Source organism: Aphelocoma coerulescens (genome assembly GCF_041296385.1).
Source record: "Aphelocoma coerulescens isolate FSJ_1873_10779 chromosome W unlocalized genomic scaffold, UR_Acoe_1.0 ChrW_unloc_scaf_1, whole genome shotgun sequence".
Classification (NCBI taxonomy): domain Eukaryota; kingdom Metazoa; phylum Chordata; class Aves; order Passeriformes; family Corvidae; genus Aphelocoma; species Aphelocoma coerulescens.
In genome coordinates this window covers 12349328-12372639 of record NW_027184080.1, presented here as the reverse complement: position 1 = coordinate 12372639, position 23312 = coordinate 12349328, and the positions used below count along the sequence as shown (strand labels likewise).

The 23312-nt window shown below is 47.6% G+C and overlaps 1 protein-coding gene across 3 annotated transcripts in view; it reads right to left on the bottom strand.

Annotated features, from left to right (window-relative positions):
• The window catches only part of LOC138102777 (hsp90 co-chaperone Cdc37-like 1), a 59653-nt gene extending 36859 nt beyond the window's left edge, over positions 1 to 22794 (bottom strand). For 2 of the 3 annotated variants that reach the window (XM_069000527.1, XM_069000529.1), the window contains exon 1: positions 22658 to 22794. In XM_069000527.1, coding sequence (XP_068856628.1) covers positions 22658 to 22759 — 102 coding nt within the window. In that variant the 5' untranslated portion in view covers positions 22760 to 22794. Of the gene's footprint in view, positions 1 to 22167; positions 22572 to 22657 lie in introns of those variants that run through there. The other variant, XR_011147535.1, reaches the window with a different exon arrangement.
• Between the last annotated feature and the right edge of the window lie 518 nt (positions 22795 to 23312).

Sequence of the window (23312 nt, the reverse complement as noted above, 5' to 3'; positions counted from 1 at the left end):
ATTAGGCTATGAAGAAAAAAGTCTATAAAAGAGTTTGTAAAATAATTAAATAAATCAATCTTGCTGCACAACTCCTGCCTGCTGGATCTTCTCCTCCTCCTCCTCCCAATGGCTGCGGGACACGGTGCTATACCGTAGGAACCAGGCCTGCGGTAATATTTGGTGCTGCCCGACGTGATCTGCACTCTCTGACGTGTCCTGCTGCTGCGAGCCAAGCCGAATTCCCCTAGAGGTACGCTGCTCCCCTTTGCCCCCCAGGACCGGGAGGTCCGACAGAACTGAGAAATGGCAAACAGCGGCTCACAAACCGAAGCTGCGATGCTGGTCTGGAAAGGTGTGTTTAGCATATTGCGCACCTCCATTCCTGAAAACTCAGTTCGGGAATTATTAGACTGGGCTACTTTAAAAGGGATTTCCATGGACAGAGATACTGCCCTGGACTTTGCCTTATGGCAGGAACTCGGATGCGCTGTCCGACAGGAGCTCCCGACTGGGGACTCAGCAGCGTTAGAATTATACAAAACCTGGCGTTCATTATTTATCCTGCTGACAGACCTTGACTGTGATAGCAGGGCTGGCTCGCCTATCTCGGTGATGAGTGAGGGAGGAATGTCCGAGGGGGGCCCCGTTGACTGGGTTTCCGGGGAAAATGATAACGGATTCAGAAAAACCCCCCAGGCTCCACAGGCAGAGCCTGCGCCGGCTCACCCTGCACAATCGCAGGACTCCGCAGCCCCCAGGGACCCCGCGCCGCCAGAGGCGGGGGGGTCAAGGCAGCAGGAGGGCGCACAGCCTGCCTTGCCGTTCAGCTGGGCAGCGGCCACGGCTTATCCAGTGCCTCAGATCAGCGGCTTAGCCACTTGGATGCCCAGAGAGGCTCCTAGCTCGGTTCCGTATGGACCTGGATCTAACTTCTTAGCCGGCGTAGCGCCGGGCGTGCCTGCCCCGGGACTCCCTGGGTGTGGTCCGCTGCCCTCCCTGGCACTGGACTGTTCTGCGCAGTCGCAGAACCGAGCCATCGACCTTTTAGTGCAGCATTTGCCTTTGCTGATGGAGCTGCCAAACTCATCCCGAAGGATGGAGGAACTCCTCACCCTGTTAGAGCGGCGAATGCCCGAGCCAGCGCCGCCAGCGCCGCCCGCGTCCCCCTCGCCGAGAAACGGCGCAGCCGGCGGGGAACCCGGAAGCGGCGCAGCCCCGGCAAAAGCCGGCAGCGGCTGCGGAGCAGCGGGCAGGGGGGGAAGCGCCCAGAGCGACCCCCGAGAACGGGCCGGCGGCGGCAGCGCCGGGCGCGGCTGGGGAGCGCGAAACAGCAGCGGCAGCGGCGACCGCGCCGAACGCAGCTGCTGTGCCAGAGGCGGCGGCGCCGAGAGCAGCTGTAGCCCCAGAGACGGCGGCAGCAGTTCCAGTACCAGTTCGGTCGGGGCTGGCCAAGACAGCCTCCCGTATAGAAACTGGTGCAAAAACTGCCGCGCAGCCAGCTGCAGTCTGTCCTGTCTGTTCTGCCTCTAGCGAACTTAGCCAAAGTGCCCCTCCACGTAAATTTCTGTTCACTCCCAGAACCTCAAAGTTGCCTTTGCCTGATGATTCCTTGTCATGCAGTGAGGCAGATGAGGTGCTGGCCCCAGGTCGTCAGGCGGCTGTAGCCGCATGGCGAAGAAAAAGGCTGCGCCGGTCTCGCCCCTGGACCTTTCAGGACTGCACAGTAACAGTGCGTCCGACGCATTATAATCGCTTAGAGTCTATTAAGATGCGAGCATTGGAGGAGGGTGACTGGAGGTCATTAGAAATCCTTGGAATGCCATATAGATCTGAGGATTCTGGGGGTAACCGGGGAGCTGTTACACTTCATCCACAGGCTGTGCCAGAAGTTCAGGATGGTAGTGCTTCCCCTAAAGGGGAGATCCAAGCTTTCCCAGTGTATAAGTGTTGGGGTCCCTCTCCCGCCCTGTAACCCCGGGAGCCCTGAGGGCACAGACACACGGGGTTTCCCTGCCCCTGCTCAGCCTCGTTCCCCATTGGTTGGTTTGTGTTCCCCTGCGCGGGCAAAGCACCTCGGGTGCGGACTGTAAGAGTTCCTGGGCAGAGCCCGGCCATGCGGCTGGGGAAATAAACATCTCTGAAACATCTAGCAAGAATCCGTCCGTATATATTTCTTTTCCACGGGACTCCTGGTTTGATATATGCGTGTTACAGTATCCCCACTGCAACATAATGGTGGAGATTTGAGGGCAGAACGATCCCCGATCCCTAAGCGACTGATTTGTGTGAGTAAACCCTGGAATCTTCTTGGTTTTGTTTTGCTATTCCATATCTGGACTATGGAAGAATCGTGGGAAATGGGGCTCTCTGAGCCACAGAAAAAAATGTATCTAGAAGTAAAAGGAATCCTTGAACAACAAAACAAAAAAGTATTGGAACCGGGAGATCTTGAACACTTTTTTATCTGGCTTTTCAAAGGGTTCCCCTGTATTTCTCGAGACTTACTTTTTGATATCGGACCTCCTGGATATTATCAGGAGTGTTTCTGGAACGAGATCTGTGATAAGCTAAGGGATGGACGAGCGATAGAAGCTGTCCGTGGATCCTTTGTAATCAGCGAAGCTCTTGAGGAGCATTTGTATGGTACAATTACCCCTAAAGCAGAAGATCATACTTCTCCCGTGGCCGAGACCACGCGGCCGCCATCCCGGGAGCACATGACTGCAGCCGTGCCGGTGGAGGTGCCTGCGCTGGATGTGCCCGGCCCCCTCGGGAGCGCGCGCCTTATCGCGGACCCCATCCCTGTCTCGGGGTCCCCGGCCACCCGGCCGCGAGTGAGGGAGCGACGCCGCAGGCGCCGCGAGTGCCGTGGGCCACGAGCAGCCAGGAACCGGAGGTCAGCGTGGAAGCCCGTCTTGTGCATACGGCTCGGAGAGCCCTATGCAGGGAGAAGCGGCGGTTTCCACAGCGACACGAGAAGCCGCGCAGCGCAGCGCCGAGCCGAAACAGGGCCGCTCTCAAAGCACCGTGGAGTTTGTGGAGCGGAGCCGCTCACGGGGTGTGGGGCCAGCGGCAATGGCAGCGCGGGGCCGCACAGAGCCCAGACACGCGCCGGAGCGGGGCCGTGCAGAGAGCACAGAGCAGCCGCAACGCAGGGGCCTGACCGAGACATCGGAGTCGGCGAGGCAGCGGCCACGCGGGACCAGCGGCCACGACAAACACGCAAGCATGTGATGGGAGACGTTCTAGCGACGAAAATCACAGGAACTGTGAAATGGTACAATGTAAAAAACAAGTATGGATATATAACACGAGATGATACAGGGGAAGATTTATTCATCCATAGAACTGCCATTAAAAGGAATAATCCTAAAAATTACCTGCAAAGTGTAGGAGATGGGGAAGTTGTTCAATTTGATATAGTTCAAGGAAAGAAGGGTTTACAAGCAGCGAATGTTACTGGGCCTGGAGGTATTCCCGTCAAAGGCAGCCGTTATGCACAAAATTATAAACGATATCCATTCCAGCAATTTCCCTACCCACAGCCTAATTTCCCCTTTTACCCTATACCCAATATGAACCCTTTCCTAAGTTTACCCTATCCCCAGTTTATTCCTAACCCGTTTTTCACTCCATGGCTTCCTTATACAGTTCCATTTCCCTACAATTCCTCTCCGATGCCGATGGGGGGATGAAAAGGGGGAGGGAAGAAACCCTCTCCTGCCTCAGTTTCCCCACAAGCATGTCCAGAGAGTTCTGTCTCCCATCTGTCAGCCCTAAGATGTTCCACAGAATCTGTTTGAACATTTAAAGACTCAGGAGGGTGGCTTGTTTTGTTTTTGTGCTAGTTTGAAAACAAACCAGTGAGAGGCACCAAGTCAGAATAACAATTTAATGGAAATTAAAGAAAAGGAAAAGAAAGTAAAAGAAAATACTGACAGAGTCAAGATACAACCTGAGTCCCTTTTAGGCAGGGTAGTGGTAGCAGTCTGGTGGAATGGTGGCTGCAATCCTCTGAAGTGGTAATCCTGTAGTAGAAGGGGTCTGCTCTTCCTCAGAAAATCCAGCGGTGGCTGTGTAGCTCCTGTCCTCTGGAAATCCAGTGGAGTCCCCTCTTTGGTGCTCAGAGTCCCAGTTATATCCACGATGGGATGCTTGGTTCCTCCCTCTGGGTGGAGCAGCTCACAATGGGGTAATGAGTCATGAGGCCAAGTGTTGATTAGGCTCGTTAACAGAAGATAGTCTGGAGGGAGTTATCTCTGAGTTATGCAGCAGGACAATGATGGGCCATTAACAGCAAGATAGTCTGGGGGGAGGAGGCAAGGAAACACTGCCCCACCTGATTTCAACAGCTCATGAGGATGGTAATAGAATACACCTCAACCCAGGACAGTTTTGAAACTGTTCTTGTTATGTTTATCCAATTGTCTTCATTCTCCTTTTATTAAAATAAACGGGTGAAATGTTGGGGTCCCTCTCCCGCCCTGTAACCCCGGGAGCCCTGAGGGCACAGACACACTGGGTTTCCCTGCCCCTGCTCAGCCTCGTTCCCCATTGGTTGGTTTGTGTTCCCCTGCGCGGGCAAAGCACCTCGGGTGCGGACTGTAAGAGTTCCTGGGCAGAGCCCGGCCATGCGGCTGGGGAAATAAACATCTCTGAAACATCTACCAAGAATCCGTCCATATATATTTCTTTTCCACTGGACTCCTGGTTTGATATAGGCATGTTGCAGTATCCCCACTGCAACATATAAGGCTCTCCCAGATTCAGGGGAGCATGACAAGCATGAGGTAATTGCCTGGAAAGTTGCCCAGGACCTCCAATCCAAGGTGGCACAATATGGACTAGGTTCTGCTGAGGTTATGCAGATAATAAGGGTGATAAATATAGATTTGCTTTCTCCATTTGATATCAGACACTTAGGTCAAATTCTATTTGAACCTGTACAATTTACAGTTTTTGAGAAAACCTGGAGAAAGCTGGCCGGCAAGACTGCATTAGCAAATATGCAGCTCCCTGCTGCTGATCCTAGACAGACAGCAGGAGTGGATGCTTTGATGGGGACTGGTCCCTTCTCTGATCCCAGTCTACAGGGTAACTTGTCCTCTAGCATCCTGCAGCAAGCTCAACAGGTCGGCATGGCTGCCCTGTTGAAAACCATAGAGTTGTCTGCGCCCAGAAAGCGATATACTGAAATAGTTCAAGGGAAATCAGAGTCATTCCTCTCTTTTGTAGAGAAAGTCGCTGCTTCTCTCGAGAAGCAGGTTGAGGATGACGGGTTAAGACAGTTGTTGTTAAGGCAGTTAGTGAGAGAGAACGTGAACGAGGAGTGCAGAAAAATCATAGATGCCTTACCAGGGGACCCTGAGGTAACAGACATGGTCGAGGCCTGTGCTAAGGTGGGATCTGGGAACCAGAAAAGGTCTGCCTTGGCTGCGTTCCTGCAGCCTGTTCACGCATCTTCTGGTCGTGAACCAAAGCCACCAAAACAGGTGAAGAAACGGAAGCGGCCTAAGCCGAGCCAAAAAGAGAACACACTGATCCCCCAGTGCAAGAGGTGTGGCAGGCCAGGCCATTGTACGGGCTACTGTAGATCCCGGACTCACGCCGATGGTCGGCCTTTGTCGGGAAACTTCCACCGGGGTGCAAGGAGGGGGAATTGCTCTCCGATGCAGTCGCTCCCCCAGCGAGTGGCACAGGTACAGGCACAGGCCTACCCAGCCACCCTAGAGACAGCACCCAGGGATCAGACGGTACCCACGGATCAGACGGGTTTGACGTCCACACCGCAGCCGCAGTCGTCTTAGACTCTAGCGGTATTTATAAGGTTCCCATGGATGCATATGGACCCTTAGCCCAGGGATCCAGTGCGATGCTGGTGGGAAAGCCTGACGTTACCCATCAAGGAATCTTAGTGCACTCAGGAGTTATTGATTCTGACTTTAAAGGTCAGATTTGCGCTATGGTCTCCACACAAAAACCCCCTGTAACTATTCCTGAAAAGACCTGCCTTGCTAAATTAGTGCCTTTTGAGTCTTGTGTCCCCAGGGTAGAACAAACTCAGGAAGATAACGGCAGTGGATCTACGGGACTTCCACAGGCCTTCTGGACTGCAGACATCTCTGACCAAAGGCCACAGATGACATGTACCCTGATCCTGCCAAGTGCCCAACCACCCCGGATTCAGCTTCGAGGTTTGATTGATACGGGTGCTGATGTAACTATCATCTCCTTCTCTGCGTGGCCTCCCTCATGGCCTTTAGCCCCGGTGGGATCGGCCATCGCAGGATTAGGAGGAACCACACAGAGCTATTGAAGTGAACGGCCTGTGGTGGTGAAGGATTCAGAGGGGCACACAGCTACAATTAGGCCTTATGTTGCTACCACTTCCCATAATCTTTGGGGACGGGATGTGCTTGCAGCTTGGGGCATACGGATTGGGACAAATTTTTAGCAGGGGTCACTGTGTGTAAGAGCGCACAGTATCCTACACTGCCTTTGAGGTGGTTCATTAACACACCAATCCGAGTCAGACTCAGCTCAGTTGGTTGAATTAAGGGCTGTTACCATGGCTTTTCAGCGATTCTCACAGGAACCTTTGAATTTGGTTACTGACTCTGCTTATGTAGCAGATATCACCCAACGCTTAGATTGTTCCCTTCTGAAGGAGGTGAAAAATGCGGCTCTGTTTTCGCTGTTGCAAACCTTGTGGTCTGCAATTCAGGCTCGAGTGCATCCGTATTACATTCTGCACATTCGAAGCCACACCAATTTACCAGGTTTTCTAACAGAAGGCAATGCCAGGGCTGACATGCTGGCCAACCCTGCATGGGTTGGGCCTCAGCCTGACAAAATTGCACAAGCCAAGGCATCACACGGTTTCTTCCATCAAAGTGCACATACCCTGCAGAAGCAGTTTCATTTAACGCCAACCGAGGCGCGCGACATTGTCAGCGCTTGTGCTGACTGTCATGGACTCGCTGCGCCTTTGCCAGTGGGGGTAAACCCCAGAGGGCTAAAAGCCTTGCAGATTTGGCAAACGGATGTAACTCACATCCCTGAATTTGGTCAGCTGAAATATGTGCACATGTCTATTGACACTTTCTCCTCGGCTATGTGGGCTACTGCTCACACTGGAGAGAAGGGCCGTGATGTCATTGCCCATTGGAAATTGGCTTTCTCAGTCCTGGGCGTGCCAGCTTCTGTGAAAACCGATAATGGTCCTGCCTATGCCTCGGAGAAGACGCGGCAGTTTTTACACCTGTGGGGTGTAGACCATACCTTTGGTATCCCACATTCTCCTACTGGCCAAGCCATTGTTGAACGCCCTCGTGGTACCTTGAAGCGTGTTTTGGACAAACAGAAAAGGGGAATGCATGGAGAAACCCCACAGAGCCGACTAGCAAAAGCTTTGTATACAATTAATCACCTTACAGTACCACAAAATTCAAAGAATCCTGTTATTCTGAATCATTTTCTCTCATTGCAGTCTGCAGGCGACAGACAACTGCCCCGGGCAAGAGTCTGGGTGCGGAATTTACTCACTAACCAGTGGGAAGGCCCACATGAGCTTATCGTTTGGGGTCGTGGGTATGCTTGCGTTTCCACAGATACTGGGATACAGTGGCTACCTTCAAAATGCGTTCGCCCTGACCTACGGCACCAGAGGCAGAACAGGCAACCTCCAAATGATGACCAGAACGCCAATCATCCAAATGGCGACCAGAATGTAGAGCATCAGCCTAATGACTCTTCTGATGATGACCAGGATGTCAACCATCAGGCAGATGGTCCTTCTACAAGCAGAGACTGGGATGGTCCTTCTACAAGCAGAGACTGAACTTTAAATTTCTTGTTATGGAGTCAGATAGTTAAAGCCTTAAGGACATATTTTGAATTAATAACTGATGTAGATTTCTATTTGGCATTAATAGTAGAGTTGTTATCTTATAAAACAAAAAGGGGGAATTGTAGTTACAAAAATGCTGCTAGCGAGGATTTTCTTGCTATTTTCTAAGTCCGTGAGAGACTTTTCTCTCTCACAGAAGAGGTAGCAGGGAATGTAAACAACCCAGACACCTGCAACCTTGAAAAGTCTTGTTTATGGTATAGTAGAAAAATATTTTGACAATGGATGTTTTAGGATTTTAGCCAATCACCCCCAAGGGGTGGCTGGCCCTTTGTCCAATTAGGCTATGAAGAAAAAAGTCTATAAAATAGTTTGTAAAATAATTAAATAAATCAATCTTGCTGCACAATTCCTGCCTGCTGGATCTTCTCCTCCTCCTCCTCCCTATGGCTGCGGGACACGGTGCTATACCGTAGGAACCAGGCCCGCGGTAATAGTTGACTGTTTTAGATCTCAAGGATGCCTTTTTCTGCATTCCTGTGCATAAGAATAGCCAAGAACTTTTTGCTTTTGAGTGGTAAAATCCAGAAACAGGAAAGAAGACCCAGCTCACCTGGACAGTTTTACCACAAGGATTCAAAAACAGCCCGACCATATTCGGAAACCAACGGGCAAAGGAGCTTGAGGACTGGAGGAAACAAGAACCAGGGAGAGCGGTTCTCCAGTATGTTGATGACATCTTGATACAGGCCAAGACACGAGATGACTGCATAAAGCTCACTGTAAGTCTGTTGAACTTTTTAGGCCAAAGTGGGTATTGGGTCTCAAAAGAGAAGGCACAGGTTGCCAAGGAAACAGTAGTATACCTGGGCCTGGAAATTTTCCGTGGACATTGAACACTCAGCAGAGAACAGAAAGAAGCCATCTGTCGACTTCCAGAGCACCATACCATAAGGGAGATGCAGGCCTTCCTGGGAATGGTAGGTTGGTGTCGCCTATGGATATCAAACTACGGTATACTGGTGAGACCTATATAAGAGGTCCTTAAAGCAGCTGAAAAGGGGACAATTATGTGGACAGAGAAGGCCAGGGCTGCATTTAAACAGCTGAAACGTTCCTTGATGTCAGCCCCAGCTCTGGGGCTGCCGGACTTGACTAAACCTTTTGAACTCTTTACACATGAGCGACTGAATGTTGCTCTGGGGGTACTGGCACAGCACCTTGGAGACCAGCAAAGAGCTGTGGCCTATTTCTCAAAACGACTAGACAATGTAGCCCAGGGTTGGCCAGGATGCTTGAAAGCTGTGGCAGCAACAGTCCTTCTGATACAGGAGGCCCGTAAATTCACCCTTGGGCAGCACATTGTCGTGTATGTACCCCATGCAGTGATAAATGTGCTGGAGCAAAAGGGAGGACACTGGCTCTCCCCTAGCAGGATGCTCAAATACCAATCTGTGTTGTTAGAACAAGATGATGTTACTCTAAAGACAACTTCTGTGGTAAACCCTGCAATGTTTTTATCATCCACGTTACTTAACAGTGTGCCTGAGCATGATTGTTTGCAGACAATAGAGGAAACTTATTCCAGCAGACCAGACCTGAAAGATGTTCCTTTGAAAGATCCAGACTGGGAATTGTACACTGATGGGAGCAGCTTCATGAGAAACGGTAGGAGAATGACCAGTTACGCCATAACCACCTCAGATAAAATCATTGAGGCAAAAGCATTGCCTCCAGATGTATCATCACAGAAAGCTGAACTCATTGCACTAACGAGAGCTCTAGAACTGAGCGAGGGGAGGAAGGTGAACATATGGACTGATTCTAAATATGCCTTCAGTGTTGTGCATGCCCACGGAGCTATTTGGAAAGAACGTGGCCTGTTGACTGCTGAAAGTAATGAGGTTAAGCATGCTAAACAGATTCTTGCACTTTTACAGAGCATTTGGAAGCCTACAGATGTGGCTATCATGCACTGCAAGGGTCATCAAAAAGGGAAAACAGCCCCCGAACTGGGAAATCGTTTTGCTGACGAAACAGCCAGGGGGATTGCAGAAAAAGGCATTTTTGCAGTGGTACCACAAAAAGAGATAGATTTGTCATCATTTACCCCAAAATACGATCAGAGGGATCACAAATTAATTAAGTTCCTTAAGGCTGAAATCAAAAAAGGTGAGTGGGCTGTTACCCCAGTAGGACAAGTCGTAGTTCCACCCCTGATCCTTCGGGAAATAGCCCAACAAGAACATGAAAGTACCCACTGGAGAACAGAAAATCTTTTAAAACATTTGAAGAAAGTAGTGATAGGGAGAGGAATGACTGATATTGTACAATCTGTAACAAGCAAGTGTGAAACCTGCTGTAAAAACAACCCTGACACAAGCAAGAGAGTTGTGTTAGGAGTGACAAAAACAGGAGATCTCCCGGGACAATATTAGCAAATATATTTTGCTCAGATGCCACGCAAAGAGGGATGCAGGTATATACTGGTACTGGTTGACGCCTTCAGTGGATAGCCTGAGGCTTTCCCCTGTCGCACCAACACAGCAAAAGAAGTAGTGAAAGCTTTGCTCAATCATATAATACCAAGGTTTGGGGTTCCTTTGGGAATGTCATCAGATAGGGGACCACATTTTGTTGCAACAGTGACTGGGGAAGTTAGCAAGACTTTGGGACTTACCTGGGACCTGCACACACCATACAGGCCCCAGGCAAGTGGCAAAGTTGAAAGCATGAATGGGACCCTCAAAACCCAGATTTGCAAGATTTGTCAAGAGACATCCATGACATGGGTTCAAGCCCTGCCTATAGCCTTGCTGAGAGTCTGCATACAGCCAAGGCAAAGGGACAACATCAGTCCCAATGAAATATTATATGGCAGGCCATACCAGGTTCCACATATCCCAGGGGAAATTCATATGAGAGGTAAAAATGATTTGCACAAATATTTAAGGGCTCTGAGTTCCACTTTGCAGAAGCTCCAGAGATTCGTCGTGTTATCCAAACCAATAGGATTGGACACACCTGCTCATCCATTCCAGACTGGAGACTGGATCTACATCAAGTGGTGGGACAGCGACCCCTTGCAAGCCAAGTGGAAGGGACCATTCCAAGTTTTGCTGACCACTTTTACTGCGGTCAAGGTTGCTGGCAAGGGACCGCGGCTTCATTACTCCAGGGCGAAGAAAGCTTCTGCTCCCAAAATCACCAAGAAGACAGAGACTGATACAAATTAGAAAGATGCAGTTTAAACTGTTTTTTACATGTTTGCTGTTTGCCCAACTGGTAACCATGGTTCAGGGTTCACCCCATGATTTGCATAAGACTGTGGTCCAAAATGTGTCCAAAATTCTTAATAAGAGCGATTTCTGGATCTGTACTCAGTTACCACCCCTAGATGAGAAGGGTCACTGGCCATTGATTAGCATTTTAATAGAAGAATTAAGAAAGATTTGAATGAAATTTGGAAGAGAACTCAAATTCTACATGAAGTAGCTTCTAGAAATAATACCTTAACTTTTGATCATATTTTTGATACCCTTACCTCATGGTTACCAAACTAGGCCTGAGTAAAAGAAATATTCATAATAGCTGTAATTGTAGTTATTATCTGTGTAATTTCCTGTGGAGCAGCCAGTTGTGTAAACCAGTTCTGCGGGGAAAGAATAGAGTAGAATAGAGACTAGACAAGGTAGAGCTTTGTTAGTCTCTAAAAGGGGAGAAATGATGTCATGAAGATTTTTGCCTTTTCTTTTATACCCCTGTTATACCTTTTTACAACTTCTGTATTCCTAGTGCTTTTTGCCTACATTCTTGGACTTGTTTGTCAAGCTAAGAGACTAAACATTTTAGAAGCTTCGTAGCTAGGGATCAGTGTGCCCCAGACCCCAAGGTCCTCTCCAGAACACATTCTGTAAACCAAGATAGAACCATCCAGGGGAAAGTTCCTTGGGGAGGGGGCTCACTTGAGCCTCTCATTGGGGAATCTTTGATAGATATGCTAATTAGTAAAACCTATAATGTTATACCCAGTGTTGGGGAGAAGACACACACTCACACTGGGTGGGGTGCATCTCGATGCATATGACCTGGACGTGTGCACCTAAGGATCCTTAAAATAAATACCAAAATCCCTTTTCCCCTTCTAACCGTGTATGACTCTTGATTTTAAGACCAGGAAAAGGCATCAGTTGGACATTGGTAAAAATGTGAAAATATCTTGCGTTTTAAGCTTTCATTGGGTAATTTACCTTTAAAAAGGCTGTGAGATCTTGATAAGTTGTCTTCTTGCTGCATTCTCTGCTCTGTGCTATATCTAGGCCATATCAGTGGCTTGTACTCCTTAGATAAGAATTAATAAACACCTATCTGGAGACTGAGAAGCATGAAGTCCCATTTGCCTCCTTTTTTCTCCTGGCAAAAATCTGAACATCTCCCCCATCAGGGAAGACAACAATTAATGACGCGGACAGCGTTATCCGGTGCCCCTGTGTAATGCCTCACTAAGGAAGAGCTAAGCCAGGAGATATCGCACAGCAGCGAGCCAAAGAAAGAAAAAAAACCACGCGGTCAGCTTTGAAAATCCAGGATCTCCTGACCTCGGTGCACAAGGAACAGGAGGAGCCGTGAGCTGCTGGACGGAACATGGACCAGGACTTCAAAAGCCGGTAACAACACCTAAAATCTGGTGAGCTGTCCAAAACTAGACCTATAAACAATAATGGGAGGGATTCTCTCAAAATCACAGGCAAATGTAATTAATAACTTCGAGATTCTGTCTCGGAAGCATCCAGTACCTGTTTCTAGGAAGGAACTAGAGGATCTGTTGTGCTGGATAAAGGAGTTCCCTTATGCTGTATTAGGAGACCTATTCGTACCATCCTTCTGGGAAAATGTTAATACTACTCTATACCATATGGCAACTCTAAGAGATTAATTATCTCTGAGGCTACTAACACCTGCTCGGGTGATCTATGAACTAATTAAGACGGCAGCGTTTCCTACTTCCCCTAAACAGGACGTTTTCCAAAACCCCTTATTACTAAAACGCGTTCCCCTGGGATCTGGGACCTCTGAAACCACCGCGGAGCGTGCATAGGAATCTGTGCAGGCGGCAGAAGGTTGTAAAACCTCGCTCGCAGCCTCGGGAGTCCCCGGGACGGACATAAAACCCGGTGTTCGCGTAAAGATCCCCGCGAGTCTAAGCAAAGGCGCTTATTCCTTCCTGCGGACGCCACAGGCGGCGGGGGGGTGGGGCGCGGCTACGGCCCAGACAGAAAAGTCTCTTCCACCGGATCCAAATTTAAAGCTTTTAATTGATCCAAAAGAGGAGGATGATACAGTGCTTTTGAGTTTTTTCCACCCGAAGGTGAACGGGGGAGGATGGGGTATCCCCTGCCTCCTCCGGGGAAGCGGAGCTCGCCCCTGAAGGCGTGGTTTCCCCGCCCCTTCCAGCCCGAATCGCGGCAGAGCCATCCGTAGCGATTCAAACGGCGTAAACCCGTACCCGTCGATTCGGGGGTCCTCCCACCAGACCAGCCATGCGCGCAGCCAAGGACGGTCCCGGAGTCAGCACCCATCCCTCCTGCCGTCCCAGCGCGGCCCGAATCCATGTTTACTTCCGCGTTTGAATTGCGCGCCGGCTTCTGACGTCATCGCGCCCGCCGCAGGCGATTCCGCTTTTGTTCCTGGTTTAGACCATCCCGCTCCCGCGCCTGCGCCGTATGGCATAGCCCAGCCATCCCCAGAAGCCGCGGTTACCCCGGTAACAGCGATCGGCTTGACCGCAGCCGTTTTTCGGTGGAACCCACCCCCACCCCTGACTCCAGCCACGTCCCCCGCCACACCCCCGGTCCCGGCTGCCCCCCCCCCCCCTCCACGCAGGTGCAGGAAGCAGGCGGCGCAGCCGTGGCACCGGCTTTGCCCATCGGCACTGCGCCTACAGCCAGCAGTACGATTCCAGCGGCAACCGCAACCCCACCGGTCAAGCCCTCAACTGCTGCTGCTTCAGCCTTCAGCCTTGCATCGTCTCAGACTACGTCTGCAGCGCAGCCAGCCTCCACCATCCCACGAACAAAGCCATCTGCTATTCAGCACCACACTGCAGCAGACCTTCAACCCACTGGATCGGCATGACAACTGCAAAATGTTAAACCTTATGTTACATACAGCACAGGACAATTAAACACTATTCTATCTCCACAAGAAACGAAGGACTTTTTTCAATCTGTTTTTACTCCTTATCCAGAACAACAAGATCAGGCTTATATCATCCCTGTTATAAGGGAAGTCTCGGACTGAGACATGTCATTTCAGGCACATTCTCCACAAACTTCTCACGGATATTTATCTGAACCTATGGGACTCTTTCCACCTGAAGTTCCTGTTCAACATCTCAGTTGCGAGGATATGGTGACTGTCACAGCTTCAGAAGGCATTCCTATATCTTCTCAAGCCTCGTCTTATTTTTCTACCACAGGCAGTGCAGTTCCAACTTTTCGCATGCCTGTTTCAAAACTTCACTTTCAACAACAACTACCCTCGAGTGCCTCATCACATCACCTTCGTTTTCAGGTTTCAGATGACTTCGTCCGTCATCTTTTTTTCCAACTCAGAGAATGTGCTAGAGATTCAACCTCAACAGGTTGGAGCACTGGGTCCCTATCCCTCAAATTTCCCGCACGGTGGCAGGTCCCCACCCACATCCACTGTACATACTCCTCCCATATCTACATCATTGCCACCTGAGATGGCAGGTTCAGCCAATCCTGCCTTGTTCCCTCACAGTGCACAACCACAGATACCCTTCCCTATTCCTCATCCAGGAGGGGGAGGAGAAGATGGACTGCATGGATTCTTCAGCCAAGAAGAAACTGCATCCAGGCAAGTTACAAATCCACAGGATACTGTTATGGATTTGGTTCCATTCAACATATTCGTCCGGTTCATCAGACTGGGCACGTATTAGGAAACAAGGACTCAAAGAGAGAGACTTTACTATGGCAGAAACAGATAGCATTGTAATGCCAGTTACATATGCCAGACAAAATCAAAATCCTGCATGGCATCCTTTGAATCATCAAGTCATGATAGAAGCATGCAGTAAGGTGTGCACACCTCAGCATATTGCAACTCTTCAAGCAAGCATTATAGGACAAGAAATCAGAAAAAATTCTTGAAGCACGAAATGAAGACCTTTCAAAAACCCCCGCAGCGCTTCGTTCGGATCTACAACAACTTAACTCCACAGAAGTAATGGCAGCACAACTCTCAAGAAGGCCATGCTTCAGGTGTAGAAAATTTGGATACATCAAAAGATTTTGCCGTGAGTCTGCAGAGGATACAGGAGTACCGAATCACTGTGCAAGATACAGCGCTTAGAACCTGCTCCAACAATCTGCAGGATCTACAGTAGCTCTTAGGAAAAAGCTATTGAAACAGGACAATTTTGGAGAACACCAATGATGGACTTGTTCCAGTTTTTGACTTGCTAAGAGGAGACTGTGACATCATGTCTCCCAGGACTCTTACTCCTGAGACTCAAAAGGCTCTTGACAGAGTGGCAAATGCCAAATGCTCATTTTTTGGGAAATATAAAAATATTAATCTGCCAATGGATATATTTTCCTATGCAGTATTTTCTTTCCTGCATATGGGAGAGATATTAGAACATGCATGTCAGCATTTTCTGCAAGCATTTGCATCATTAGGTGTACTTTAGAAGATAAAAACAAACAATAGTCTAGCTTATATAACAAAAGAGCTACATTAATTCTTAATGAGTTAGGGTGCACATCACTCCTTCGGTATTCCTCATTCTCTTACAGGGTAAGCAATCATTGAAAGAACATACCAAACTTTAAAATCCCCTTTTGGATAAACAAAAAAAGGGGGGAGGCAGAGGCTACGCCTCAAATGCACTTGAATAAAGCGCTGTACATTTTAAATTTTTTAAACAGTTCGTTTGCAGAACCAAATTCGCCTATAATTAGACATTTTTCCAACATCATATAGGCAAAGTTAAAGGCAAACCCTTTGGTTTAGATCAGAAATCCAGAGACAGGGAAAATTGAAAGTCCATTTCAACTAATAACTTAGGGCAAAGGGTATGTTTGTGTCTTAACAGGTGCAGGACCAAAGTGGATTCCAGCAAAGAACGTGAAGCCCAGGTAGCTCAGTTGGTAGAGCACACAGACATGAATCAGTGTCAATACTGCTGTTGATGCCACAGACATCAGTTATCTTTCTGTGCAAGAATTGTGGACTGAATTTTATGCAAAAGTGTGAGAAAATTAAGGGTGTAAATTTTGTATGTAAGAGTGTGGTATAAGTTATGTTGCAGATCAGAGATTCCTATGTGGGATAAAGCTGTTGAACATGAAGCTCAATCAGGTATTACACTTGTGCCTTATCATCTCACTGATTGCCTTAAGCAATGCAGCTTTCCCAGTGAAACAACCAAAAGAAAATGTCTGGAAGACTCTAGCCAATGCATCAGGCCTAGACACCATTTGTCTCATTCACTCAAGGCCAAAGAAACCATTCTCAACGTTTGGTTGGTTTGCCAGCAGACAAATGGCCAATTTCAAAACATGCCCATCTGAAACTTCCACAATTCAGTTCGAATCCAGTGGAAAGTTGGGATGTTTGGATCAAATCCCTTCCGGAGGCTCCTTATGAACCTCAGGAATTGGAAATTCTTGGTTCAATAAAGATGGAGTTCTGTGTAATATTTAGTTCTCCAGGGTTGAAACAAAATAAAGACAAGATAACAGATGTCACTCCAAATTAAAAATTATATAGAAATGCAACATCTTGGTGCAATTCAACAGTAAGGATGAACACACTGTTCAACCAGGCTCCATTGCAATTGCCACAAGGGATGTTTCTCATTTGTGGGGACAGAATTTGGCCTGCAATTCCCTCAAATGTCAAAGGCAGCTTTGGAAAGCTTTCTTTGCTAACGCCTAATGCAAAAATTATAAAAGAACATAAGAGTAGGGAGAAAAGATTTGTTGAGCCATATAAATCTGATTGTAATGACAAATTTACAGCTTGGAATTTTGGACAAAGATTTACTGCAGCTCTCCTTTTACCTGGTGCTGTTGCAGGAGCAGCCTTAAGACAATTAGATCAATTAGGCTGTTGGCCAAGTAAGAACTCTCATGCTGTCTCTCTTGCACTGAGCAATATGTTAACTGATGTTCAGAGTGTGAGAGAAGCGACTCTGCAAAACAGAGCAGCAATTGATTATCTTCTATTAGTGCATGGACATGGATGTGAAGAATTTGAAGGTATGTGTTGTATGAATTTGTCAGATCATTCGGAATCCATCCATGAAAGTATACGGCAATTAGAGGATGGAATAGCTAAACTTGGAGAAGAAAGTGGATCTTTGTTAGACGATATATTCAATTGGTTTGACCTTACACCCTTATGGAGAAAAATTTTGAAGATAGGTTTGTATGTATTGATTATTGTTGTAGTTCTTTTAGTATGTGTGCCTTGTATACTTCATTGTGCTGGACGAGCCATGGACAAAGCTGTCAAAGAAGTGTTTTTGGTTCAAACAGGAGGGGGAGATGTGGGAACCTAGAATGCAGAGAATATTTCTCTGCCTGTTTTGAAAGGTTTTACCCCCCTGGACAGTACTGTTTTTGACCTTTGTCCATGGGAAAATTTGCCTAGCCTATGGGAAGAATTAGAATCTACAATGGTGTGAATTAGGTGATAGAATACTATGTGAGATTATCACAGGGTGAAAAATTTAGAGTTTTTAGGTCTATTTGCATAGTAAATAGATAGAAGTAGAAAACCTCAAAAGGGAGGATAAGTTGTAGTTAAAAGCTTCTTTCTCCTTCTTCACTAACTCCATATTCTGCAGCAATAGTGGTTTGGGATGATTGGATAAAGAATTCCGCAGTTCCTGTCTACATGATTTAGGAACTTGTTGGACATTGGTAAAAAAGTGAAAATATCTTGCGTTTTAAGCTTTCATTGGGTAATTTACCTTTAAAAAGGCTGTGAGATCTTGATAAGTTGTCTTCTTGCTGCATTCTCTGCTCTGTGCTATGTCTAGGCCATATCAGTGGCTTGTACTCCTTAGATAAGAATTAATAAACACCTATCTGGAGACTGAGAAGCATGAAGTCCCATTTGCCTCCTTTTTTCTCCTGGCAAAAATCTGAACGTCTCCCCCATCAGGGAAGACAACAATTAATGACGCAGACAGCGTTACATCCTCCTTCCCCTGTCCCTTCTGAACAGCCCGTAGCCATCGATAGTTGCACTCCAGTCATGGTATTCATCCCACCAAGTTTCAGTAATAGCAACAAGGTCACACCTTTCTAGCAAGCACAGTGGCTTCCAACTCCTGTTTGTTGCCTATGCTATGTGCATTGGTGTGCCCCTATTGGCTTTTATTACCTCAGGAGTCTTTGGCTTGTTTCTGTAAGACTGCAAGTGTACTCCAGTGTGGCCAGCACATGTCAGAGTCAGAAGCAGAAGCAGAGAACCCTCACTTGCGCTCTGCTCCTCTAACCTTTGCCTCTCATCCAACAGTTTGCCGAGGACAAGCCTGATATTGTTCCTCTCCCCATCATATCTAGTTTAAATCCCTGCCAATGAGCCCCACTAGTTCCTGGGCAAAGCCTCTTCTCCCTCGCTGAGAAAGGTGAGTCCTATGTGATGCCAGCATGCCTGGTGCTGCGTAGGCCATTCCATTGTCAAAAAACCCAAAATTATGGTGGTGAAATCAGCCATGGAGCCACATATTAATAGACTGTGTTTCTTCAAATGTTGCTGCCTTCAACTGGAAGTATAGAAGAGAATATAACTTGTGTCCCAGATTCCCTTACCAACCGTCCCAAGGTCCTGAAGTCCTTTTTGATCACCCTTGGATTGTGTTGCCACTTCATCACCCCCTACATGGAAGATCAGTAATGGGTAGTAGTCCAAGGCCACATCAGGCTTGGAAGTTTCCTGGTGATGTCTTTAACCCAGGCCCATGGGAGGCAACACATCTCCCTATGGGTTGGGCCCAATTGGCATATTGGGCCCTCCAGTCCCCTTAGAAGGGAATCGCCTACAACTATAACCCATCTTTTCTTCCTCTTGGAAGTGGTTGTAATACAGAGTTGACCTTTCTCATTGCGGTGACACCTCTGGTGTAACCGGACCTACATCCTCTTCATCCTTTGGCTGCCCTTCCACACACAAAGCCTCCTACCTATTGTGCAGAGGCACCTGGGGGAGTGAGGTGGATGAAGAAGGATTTTGTTTTCCACCCTGAGCATGGACAACCCTCCATTAACTCCTTTCTTCACAACTGGTATCTGCTCCTTGCTGTGGGATGAATAGAGAATTCCCGTGACCTTGAATTATTTCTGGTGGCTGCTCCTGTCTCCAGGAGTTCAGAGTTTGGTCCCACCATTCTACCTCCCTTGATGATTCTCTAATACTCCTTAACCTTTCTATATCATCCCATAACAGCTCCCAGGCTGAGCAGGTCACATCTGACGCAACTGCTATCTCTGCTACAGTCCAGTGAAACGTTTAGGCATTCTCTACAGCCCGAAACCTGGATGACCATGTGGTTCTTTGGGAGCTCTGTCTGGAGCTCTGCATTTTTTTTGGCGAGCATAGATGATTTGGCTCCCTGCCAAGTGGACACCATACCTGAGCTCTCAACAAGGGCAATGACCACTAACTGAGCTAACCGCTTGAGCTGCAGCATCTCAAAGCCCCACCTGCATGAACTACAGCATAAACTGATGCACCACATCTTTCTGATGTGCCACGTCCTGTTTGCCTGCACTGTTCGCCACGTTCTGGGCTGCTTGTGCTCCCTAGAGCTGTTTAAATCTCCCACGTTTCTCCTGGCTACTCCCCTCCCTCCCTATGACCTCATAGATGACCCCAACCTCCATTGTGCCACCTGTCACCAGATCATAACCTAGTAAAAACAAGGAAAATTGAGACTAGGAAGCAGGGAAGCGTTTGATTGAACTTGGGGAAGGTGGCAAAAAAGTTGCTTCCCTGTTTGTTTAATTGTGGGAGTTTTTTCACATCAGTACCTGAATCAGTAATTGAGTTTGTATCGGTTGTCAATAAATTAAATGAAATAAAATTTCCCAAACTGAAACTGTTTTGTCTGTGACAGTGGGCTGGTGACGAATTCCAATATTGCCCATAGCATTACTACACAATTCCTTTCTGACACACTGTGTCGGGTTTGTGTGGCAAGGTTTTGGTAGTGGGGAGGCTACAAGAATGGCTTCTGTGAGAGGCTGCCAGAAGCTTCCTCCATGTTCAGCAGTCAATGCCAGCCAGCTCCAGGATGGATCCACCGCTGGCCAAGGCCAAGCCAATCAGGAATGATAGTAATGTCTCTGTGATAACATATTTAAGAAGGAAAAAATGTTATTGGACAGATGTAATTGCAGCCAGAGAAGAGGGGGTGAGAATATGTGAGAGGAACAGCTCTATAGACACCAAGGTCAGTGAAGAAGGAGGGGGAGGAGGTACTCCAGGTGCCCGAACTGAGAGTCCCCTGCAGCCCATGGAGATTAATGGGAATGCAAAGATCCACCTGCAGCCTGTGGAGGAAACCCACACTGAAGCAGGTGGATGCCTGGAAGAGGGCTGTAACCCAGTGGGAAGCTCGTGCTGGAGCAGGCCCCTGGTAGTGATGCCATGAAGATTTTTGCCTTTTCTTTTATACCCGTTATACCTTTTTACAACTTCTGTATTCCTAGTGCTTTTTGCCTACATTCTTGGACTTGTTTGTCAAGCTAAGAGACTAAACATTTTAGAAGCTTCATAGCTAGGGATCAGTGTGCCCCAGACCCCAAGGTCCTCTCCAGAACACATTCTGTAAACCAAGATAGAACCATCCAGGGGAAGGTTCCTTGGGGAGGGGGGCTCACTTGAGCCTCTCATTGGGGAATCTTTGATAGATATGCTAATTAGTAAAACCTATAATGTTATACCCAATGTTGGGGGAAGAGGGACACAGAGATAGACTCGGCAGGGTGCATCTCGATGCATATGACCTGGACGTGTACACCTAAGGATCCTTAAAATAAATACCAAGATAAAATCCCTTTTCCCCTTCTAACCATGTATGACTCTTGATTTTAAGACCAGGAAAAGGCATCAGTAGGACTTGTGACTCTGTGGGGAACCCACACTGGAGCAGGCTGTGCCTGAAGGACTGCACCCTGTGGAAGAGTGACCCATTTTGGAGCAGTTTGTGAAGAACTGTTGCCGATGGGATGGACTCACGTTGGAGAACTTTGTGGAGAAGGAACACCACGCTGGAGCAGGGAAAGGACTCTTCTCCCTGAGCAGTGGCAGGAACAATGTGTGATGAACTGACAGTAAGCCCCATTCCCTGTCTCCCTGCACTGCTGGAGGGGAGGAGGGAGAGCTGGGAAGGAGGGAGGGGGAAGATGCTTTTAAGATTTATTTTACTTCTCATTATCCTTCTCTGATTTTGATTGGTAATAAATTAAATTAATATCCTCAAGCTGAGTCTATTTTGCCCATGATGGTATTTGGTGAGTAATTTCTCCCAATCCTTAACTCATGAACCTTTTGTTATATTTTCTCTTCCCTGTCCAATTGTGGAGGAAGTGATAGAATGGCTTGGTGGGTACTTGGTGTGATAGATAAATGTTATAATATTGGCTTTCTGCCAACGTTAAAATGAGTGATGTTAAAGTAGCTTTGTTATTGTAATAGATACACATTATAATAGTGTCTTTCTACAAATAGATCCTATATGTATAATGTTAAAGTAGCTTTGTTATAAAGACATAATAGTGAAATAGCTAATATAGTTATGCTTGTGAACTGTCTGCTTGGTTGGATAACGTCCAACCAACGTGTGTTGAAGACCCCTGCTATTGACATGCCAAACTATCAGCAACTACCATCTGCAGAAACCATCGACCTAAGCCCACTCTGGGGATGATAATAAAAACTGACTAAAACCACAGCCAAGAAATGTGCATGCTCTAAAAAAGCAGACCCAAGGAGGAGCCATGCTAAACAGTTCCTGGAACATGTAAACTAATTTAAGGAAAAGTTTGAATATGCATAATTGGTTATGAATATGCATTAGGCTGATGCAATAGGACTGGTATGTAAAGGGTGTCTCCGAAATAACAGGTGTGCTCTTGGCTGAGTGCCAAGGCACCCGGCGCCGTGAATTTTGTTTTATTATCTTTGTCCCTTATTGTCCTTTATTAAACTTTTAAATCCCAACAGGAGAGTGAACCTCGTTTTTCACATTGGCATCCAGCCAGGGTCAACTACACACATCTAAGGATAGCTAAATAGATCCAGGATAAGCATGCACTTCTGCATGCCTGTTTGCACTCCCGATGCAGCAGACTTGTAATTATTTAAGAAAAAGAAAAAAAAGTTTAATCACTTCTCAGACTCACATCTTTGCACCTCTTCACTGGTTTCATTTTATATTTTACACCACACAGCGCGAAGAAACTACACGTGTATGAGGCCCAAGCAGATTCGTTTCTCCGTAAATTGATTCTGTAAACTGATAGTCAAATGCCCTTCCCCCAAGAACCCGGAGCGCTGAAACTAGGCACGAACCCTGCAGTTGCAGGCTCTGGCAACGTAGAATGCCCCAGCGGTGGGAGTCACGGGTGCTTCCACCCAATGTTTGGTCTAGCAACGGAAATCCACGCCCCTGGTACATGCGGCTGAAGCCCCCCTGCCGGAGGAAGGAGCTCATGAATTCCCATACAAACTCAGCAGAACAAGAAAACAGCATGACAAATAGTACGGGGAGAAACGTACCTGCCATTCGGACAGGCGCTGGATAGATGTAAGAGTGAATTCCCGTTCCTCATCTTCCTCAACCGAACCAAGACCCTGAAGGGAAGAAAACCACAACGCCATCCTCACCACAAACTACACAATACTGACTGAGCCTCCCCAACCCTGAACCGGATGTTCCTGTTGCTTGAGGTCGTTACGAACTTCCCCGGAAATGACACTACACACTACCCCCAACGGCGGACGTTAGACAGAGCTGTCCCTCCCTCTTCCGAGCTAGGGGAGTCTCGATTCCCTCTGACATGGGAGGTTGAGGTGTGTCGCAAATGAGTTTTTAAAGGTCACTTAAAGAATCACTGGCAATGGTATCGGCAAAAGCAGGTTTAATATAAAAGTGAAAGCACCACAAAGTTCATTGTCAAGGTTCACTCTACTATTTACTTGAAGGTTAAAGCACACAGAGAAAAAACAAACTAAAATCAATCAGTCTAAAACCAGTATCAACCCAAAAATTATCTATGGGGAGGCTGCAGCAGGGCGGGGGGGGCGGGGGAGGGGGAAGGGGAAGGATAGGAAAGGGTAAGGATAAAAAGGAATAAGGGAGAGCCTTCCATTGAGACACAAGGTCGAGTGTGGACTCCCTTGTGTCAGGAAAATTAATCCACAAACACCAGAG